This window comes from Clupea harengus, chromosome 24 (assembly GCF_900700415.2).
Source record: "Clupea harengus chromosome 24, Ch_v2.0.2, whole genome shotgun sequence".
Classification (NCBI taxonomy): Eukaryota; Metazoa; Chordata; class Actinopteri; order Clupeiformes; family Clupeidae; genus Clupea; species Clupea harengus.
This window is the reverse complement of record NC_045175.1, coordinates 12,521,106-12,528,605: the sequence shown is the minus strand read 5'-3', so window position 1 is coordinate 12,528,605 and position 7,500 is coordinate 12,521,106. Positions and strand designations below refer to the sequence as shown.

Genomic DNA, 7,500 nt, shown 5'->3' with positions numbered 1-7,500 from the left:
ATGATCACTGACTGTACACACACACACACACACACACACACACACACACACACACACAGTACATAAAGGAAAGTTATACACTGGCATGATCACTGACTGTACACACACACACACACACACACACACACACACACACACACACACACACACACAGTACATAAAGGAAAGTTATACACTGGCATGATCACTGACTGTATATACACACACACACACACACACACACACAGTACATAAAGGAAAGTTATACACTGGCATGATCACTGACTGTACACACACACACACACACACAGACACACACACACACACACACACCACACACACACACACACACACACAGTACATAAAGGAAAGTTATACACTGGCATGATCACTGACTGTATACACACACACACACACACACACACACACACACACACACACACACAGACACACACACAGTACATAAAGGAAAGTTATACACTGGCATGATCACTGACTGTATACACACACACACACACACGCACACACACACACACACACACACACACACACACACACACACACACACACACACACACACACACACACACACACACACACACACACACAGTACATAAAGGAAAGTCATACACTGGCATGATCACTGACTGTACACACACACACACACAGTACATAAAGGAAAGTTATACACTGGCATGATAACTGACTGTATACACACACACACACACACACACACACACACTCACACACACACCACACACAAAGTAAAGTTATACACTGGCATGATCATGGTGTGTGTGTGTTGTTTCCTGGGGGGGCGAGAGAGAGAGGATAGACAGAGAGAGGGGGAGAAGGGGAGAGAGAGAGAGAGAGAGAGAGACATAGGGAAGAGGCGAGAGCGAGAGACAGAAAGAGAGAAGGGGAGAGAGGGAGACAGAGAGAGAGAGGGAGAGGGAAGAGGCGAGAGAGAGAGACAGAAAGAGAGGGGAGAGAGGGAGAGAGGGTAGATAGAGAGAGAGGGAGGGAGAGATGGAGGGACAGGGGGGGGGGGGGCTAAACTCTGCATCAAGTCTTCAATGAGCGGCTTACAGTCCTTGTAGAAAAGGCCCTGCGTGTCTCAAGGGTCTAAAAGCACACGGAGCTAACCGGCCGTATGTAACTGAGCCTCCCGCTGCTTGCACTGACTGCTTGCCAACTGACGTTTTAGTGTACGTTCCCCACGGCGGATTACGCTACTAAACTGATGCGACGAAGCGGCCAAAGAGTGCATCTATATCATATGTCGTTTCCTTCGGACTCCCTCCGGAAGTTCAGACGTCTTTATAGCGCCTCTGGATGTGAAAACGAGGGACATCCGACAGGGTAGATTTCAACCAGTGATAAGATCTTATTGGGTTTCTAAGGCCGACCTAATGGATTTCTTGGCAAAGGGTCAGGGTATGGTTATTCCCCACTCGCCGTGCTTGTTAAAGCTACATTTCACAGTTGTTCACTACGGAGCCTGCTTGCCTGTTTAGGCTACCTCTGCTGGTTTCTCCTGTGCTTACATATGGAGCTAATATCAGTTGGGTACAGCGACATGAAATATGCCCCTGCTTGTGGGATCAGAGCTGACAGCACAAACTAATTCGATTTACCACGTCTATGTTGCTGCCCTCTATCGTTTCATTGCTGGCCGTTGACGGTGCACTGTCCTCGGCTCGCTGCTCTCGTGGTTCCCCGGTGCAGATCCGCTTCGCTGGAACACATTCTGCACCGTGCTCGCCCGACTCTACGGATGGGCTGTTGTTCATCTGTTTGCACACAGTAATTGCAAAGTCTGTCTACCTGAAGGCAACGAATAAAATCATACTAACTTGACGTGCGTGGGTATGCTGTAGAATCAGGTGAAACCCACGAGGAGTTTCTGAATGGTCAAGCTACGCTAGCACGGCTAGGGAAGTCATAACGTTATAGTATGTGTGTAGTATGTGTATACCTTCAGCTATTGTTAAGCAAACTTTAGAAAGTTAATAGATATAGGCTAGTTATAACGATGTGTTATGATAACCACGTCAAGTAGTAGACTCATCTTAGCAACAACTGCACGTGTAGAACACATGCAATATGATTCAACATCGTATGAACGAATTATGAGATACACATGTCGCCTGTATTCCGTAGATAATATTACCTCTTCTTGACAACAGGTGACCAATCTAAGTAAAAAGTAGATGGTGTTTGTAAAATTGTGTTACACCGAAGACCTCCAATAGTCAACAAACCATTTACTTCCGCGATTGCTGCCGCTTACTGAGATGCTGGTTGGTCAGCAGAAAACACGGACCTGAAATTGATTGGTTAATTCTCCTGTCAGTTACCCTACGTATTTCAATATTTGTCCAGCCTTCAGTGTAAAACCTGGTCATCCTCAAAGGGAAACGGAGAATTTTCAATTTCCCTTTGAAAACATACAAATCATTTAACGAAATAGATCGTGTATGAGGTAAGAGTTATCAAATGAAATGTAAGCAGACGATATGGCACACTTGCCTGTCCACAATTAATTTCATGTTTTGATATTATAATTGTCTCATCCTGAGAAAATGCAAGGTAACATTAAAGTCCCTATGAGTAGAAACAGGAGACGGAACGGTTTGGAACGAGAGAAATGGAATCAATGTTTTGATGACGCAATGTTGTGTCAGTTTGGTTCGCAGATCATGATATAGGCTAACCAAGTTGGGTATTTTCACAACCTGATGTTGTTATAAGTTGTTCTCAACCAAGATGATCCTACAGCCCAAAAAAAAACAGCCGACCTTCAATAGGAGAGAATGGGGGCTTTAAGAAGGCAGCAGTTGTAACATGCTTAATTTATCATCTTGTGTCTAACGTAATGTAATAAAACTCACACACAACATGTGTGATGGCATACACATGCTACACATTCACAATTGTATTGTACAATTACAATTTTATAAATATTTGTTTTTGGGTTATAATCGAAATATCTTATCAAATATCAGGAGAGGTCAGCTGGGGATTGCAAAACACACCACATGTAATCGGTTGCAACAGCAAGCGTAGCTAGCAAGTGAAATCGGTTAGTGTGGCATCCTTGGTTTGAAAGCAATTCTCTCGCCAATGTGACAATATTACTGCCAGCTCAGGGCTAACAGACATTAGAGAGTAATAACAATAGGATTAGAAAAGATGTGAAGTTGACTTCTCCATGCCGTCATTTCCGCAGATGTTTTTTGCAACATGGTAAAATACTCGTGTTAGACTTGTACTTGTCTCCCCTGTCCAAGGAGCGGACACAGAGGATAAAAACAAACAAAACAAACATCTAGGCTTCCCGAACTGCACGATACTATCCAAATTCCCTTCGGCATCTCATAGATAAAAATAGAAAAAATGTCAATGTGACATAATGTCAATGTGCCAGGTCAGGGCTGACGGACATAAGGGAGGAATGAGACCAGGATTAGAAAAGATGTCAGGGCTGGCGGACATAAGGAAGGAATAAGAACAGGATTAGAAAAGGTGTGAAGTTGACCTCTCCATGTGGCCCATTATTGCTGTCAGGTTATTATTTGCCCATGATTTGGATACACATACCTGTTTGAATAAGGTATAAGACAACAGCTGCACGTTACTTTTTAAGCACCATCAAAGAGCCATCACATGGCTTTCTCCACCAACAACAACACCAACAACAAACAAAACCAAGAATGACATTGAATGATTTAGCAAGAATCCTCCTTTGCTGCTGCTGTTGTTGTTGTTGTTATTGTTGTTGTTGTTTTTATGTATCAGCCACAGAGGAGCGGTCCAGTGTATTGACACGCTCAGTGTTTCAGAATGATTACAACAACAACAATAAGAATCTTCGCTAACTTTGTTGTTGTTGTTGTTGTTTTGATGTATCAGCCACAGAGGAGTGGTCCATTGTATTGACACGCTCAGTGTTTCAGAATGATTACAACAACAACAACAATAAGAATCTTCGCTAACTTTGTTGTTGTTGTTGTTGTTGTTGTTTTGATGTATCAGCCACAGAGGAGTGGTCCAGTGTGTTGACACGCTCAGTGTTTCTGAGGTAATGTCTCACAGCACAGCCCAGAGACACACACATTATGTTGTCAGTTATGTGCCCAGACTTAGATGGCAGTCTGAAACAGGAAGTTGGAAGGATGATTTATGCTCAAAGATGCAGTCAGGGAGACATAGAGAGAGAGATGGAGAGAGAGATGGAGAGAGGGAGAGAGAGACAGAGGGAGAGAGAGAGAGAGACCGAGGGAGAGAGAGAGAGAGAGAGAGACAGAGGGAGAGAGAGAGAGAGAGAGACAGAGGGAGAGAGAGAGAGAGAGACCGAGGGAGAGAGAGAGAGAGAGAGAGAGAGAGGGAGAGAGAGACCGAGGGAGAGAGAGAGAGAGAGAGAGACCGAGGGAGAGAGAGAGAGAGACAGAGGGAGAGAGAGAGAGAGAGACCGAGGGAGAGAGAGAGAGAGAGAGAGAGAGAGGGAGAGAGAGACCGAGGGAGAGAGAGAGAGAGAGAGAGAGACCGAGGGAGATGGAGAGAGGGAGAGAGAGACAGAGGGAGAGAGAGAGAGAGAGAGAGAGACCGAGGGAGAGAGAGAGAGAGAGACAGAGGGAGAGAGAGAGAGAGAGAGAGACCGAGGGAGAGAGAGAGAGAGAGAGAGAGGGGGAGATGGAGAGAGGGGGAGATGGAGAGAGGGAGAGAGAGACCGAGGGAGAGAGAGAGAGAGAGACCGAGGGAGATGGAGAGAGAGAGAGAGAGACAGAGGGAGAGAGAGAGAGAGAGAGAGAGAGAGAGAGACCATCTGGCCTCAACTGCTTCAATACCATCACTGGAATGTCTGAAGTCAGTTAGAGAGGAAAAATGGAGAGAAAGAGTTGAATGATTGAGAACATATTATGACACATACTTGTCTAAAGAAAACAGAACAAGAAAGCTGCTTACATGTGATTATACACATCATTCTGCATCGTGGAGAGGGATTTGTGTGTGTGTGTGTGTGTGTGTGTGTGTGTGTGTGTGTGTGTGTGTGTGACTGTGTCTCTGCCTGTGTACATACATGCTTGTGTGTACAAATGTGTGTGTGTGTGGGGGGGGGGGAGTCAAGGAGTCAAGATTAAATGGCCTTCATACACAATTGTTACATATGGTACACAATGGTCACATTTAACACATATAGTATAAACATTACTGTACATGTAACACATATAATATAAACAGGACGAGACTGAAGACATTAAAACTGAAGACTCATTGAAATGAAAAAGGACCAAGTAAAGAGGGAGGGAGAGAGATAGAGAGAGAGATAGAGGGAGGGAGAGAGAAAGAGGGAGCAGGAGAGAGAGAGGGAGGGAGAGATAGTGTGAAAGTCAAAATGGAAATGGAGGAGGGGATTAACATAAAAGAAAGAGAGGGATAAAAAAAGACAACTTGGAGTAGAAGAGGAGAAGGTCTGTTTCACATCAAGCAGCTCTCCTAGATAAAGAAAAGAAACAACAAAACAAAATCTGAAATAACATCGAGTGCCTCTAAACAGAACAGAACTCTTTCAGGAGGAGAGAAAATCAAAATAAGAAAAGACGCCAGAGACAGAAAGTGAAGACACTCAGACGTGAGAGATAAAGTGAGGGAGAAAATGTGCACAGAGCAAAAGAAAAAGAAAGAAAGGGAGAGAGAGTGGAAGAGAGAGAGAGAGAGAGAGAGATAGACTTGATTAAATGGGTGTTCTGATGGGCGATGGTCTAGCCGTCACACTTTCCAGCTCTACAGAAATCCCCTGCTCTGTCCAACGCAAACAAGACTTCCACGGGATTAGGAGTCTCGAGCCTCCCCGTACCATAGGGTCGGAAGCACACATACACACACACACACACACACACACACACACACACACACACACTGTACCATAAGGCCGGAAGCCCAAACTGGGAGAAGATATAACTCTATAATGTATATGAACGAGAGAGAGGGGAAGGGGAGAGAGAGGGAGGGGGAGATAGAGAGGCTATAACTCAATGTATATGAACGAGAGAGAGTGGGAGGGTGAGAGATAGAGATGAGAGGGAGAGAGAGGGATAGAGAGAGAGAGAGAGAGGGAGAGAGGGAGAGACGGACATAGTTACAGAGAGAGAGAAGTGAGAGTGATGGAGAGAGAGGGAGAGAGATTTGGACAACGAGAGAGAAAAACGGAAACTGAGACAAGGAGACAGAGGGAGAGCCAGAGAGGAGGAGGGAGTGAAAGAGAGAGAGAAGGGGAGAGAGTGAGAGGGAGAGGGTTGATATAACTCACAGTAAAAAAGCTTACCAGAGGAAAGTGTGGGCACTTGTCAGGTCTTCGTTTAGCACTTTACAGAGACAGCACTGCCTGTTTTATCTGTAAACATCCACGCATGAAAAGCATTCGCTTGTGTAAATCAAAACTGACGCGAGTGGTAGGTTTAGTGGTCCTGATATAAATAAAAAAGATCTTGAATAAGCCTTTGAATGAGCAGCTCATGGAGTTTATATCAAAGTCTCGGAGCAGCACCAGAACGGCAGCTGCACAAAAAGCACTAGTTATAGTCAGAGAGCACTAGTTATAGTCAGAGAGCACTAGTTATAGTCAAAAAGCACTAGTGTAACCGAGCGTTGGCACTTATAATTATATAGAATAAGGATGACACAGGCTTGGAAGTGGAAACAGTCTTGTTTACTTCGTAAGCAGATAAGAAGTGAGTTGGTCACAATGTGAGAGGCGGAATACCTTTTTCCAAGTACGGAAACCCCGAGGGGATAAAATACATTCACTCATCACCAGTCTCATACCAGTCTGTTGCACTAGCTATAGTCAGTGCATAAAATCAGCATGCTTTAATTCATTCTCATTCCCCTTCCTTAACAAGGTTATCTGCCAAATGTGTATGTAGGCCTATTATGGGATGGGTTGTGCAGATAACAGAGAGATTCAGACAGCAATAATAGAAAAAACTGCAATGTACTGTAAATGCACTTAGTATCTGCTGGAAAGAAGAAAGATACACTGCATACACTGCATGGGGTCGCCAGGAAGACTGCTAGGCTAACTGTAGATATAAAGAACAGGATAGTGAATCATTTCTCCAAACAGGAGATTTGTACTAAATAACACATTAGGACACTCTTACACACAACAGACACAGACAGTGCTCTGAACTCCCCCTGACAGACTGAGCAAGCTGTTATATTAGCTGCATTGGGATTCTGTTAGCAAGACAGTGAGAGCAGATAGCATTTCATTAGCTACATTGGGATGTTAGCAAGACAGTGAGAGCAGATAGCATTTCATTAGCTGCATGGGGATGTTAGCAAGACAGTGTGAACAGGCATGTGGTTAGAGGTGCGTCTGTGCTAGAGAGATACATGAAGACTAGTTACTGTAGCAAATCTGTCCCAGACAGAAGGTGCCTCATTTGATAGAAACGCACTGACTGAGCAAGACAGTGCAGACTGAGCAAGCTATCACATTAACTGCATATGGAC

The 7,500-nt window shown here is 44.5% G+C and overlaps 1 protein-coding gene across 1 annotated transcript in view; it reads right to left on the bottom strand.

The window, feature by feature from the left end:
* b3gntl1 (UDP-GlcNAc:betaGal beta-1,3-N-acetylglucosaminyltransferase-like 1) overlaps positions 1–2,473 on the bottom strand; it is a 23,713-nt gene extending 21,240 nt beyond the window's left edge. Inside the window, exons 1-3 of the mRNA XM_042703480.1 lie at positions 2,153–2,473; positions 1,617–1,772; positions 1–11 (exon numbers count right to left, since the gene is read on the bottom strand). The exon at positions 1–11 is cut by the window's left edge and continues 106 nt beyond it. Of these exons, the coding sequence (XP_042559414.1) occupies positions 1–11; positions 1,617–1,772 (167 nt within the window). The 5' untranslated portion in view covers positions 2,153–2,473. The remainder of the gene's footprint in view (positions 12–1,616; positions 1,773–2,152) is intronic.
* Between the last annotated feature and the right edge of the window lie 5,027 nt (positions 2,474–7,500).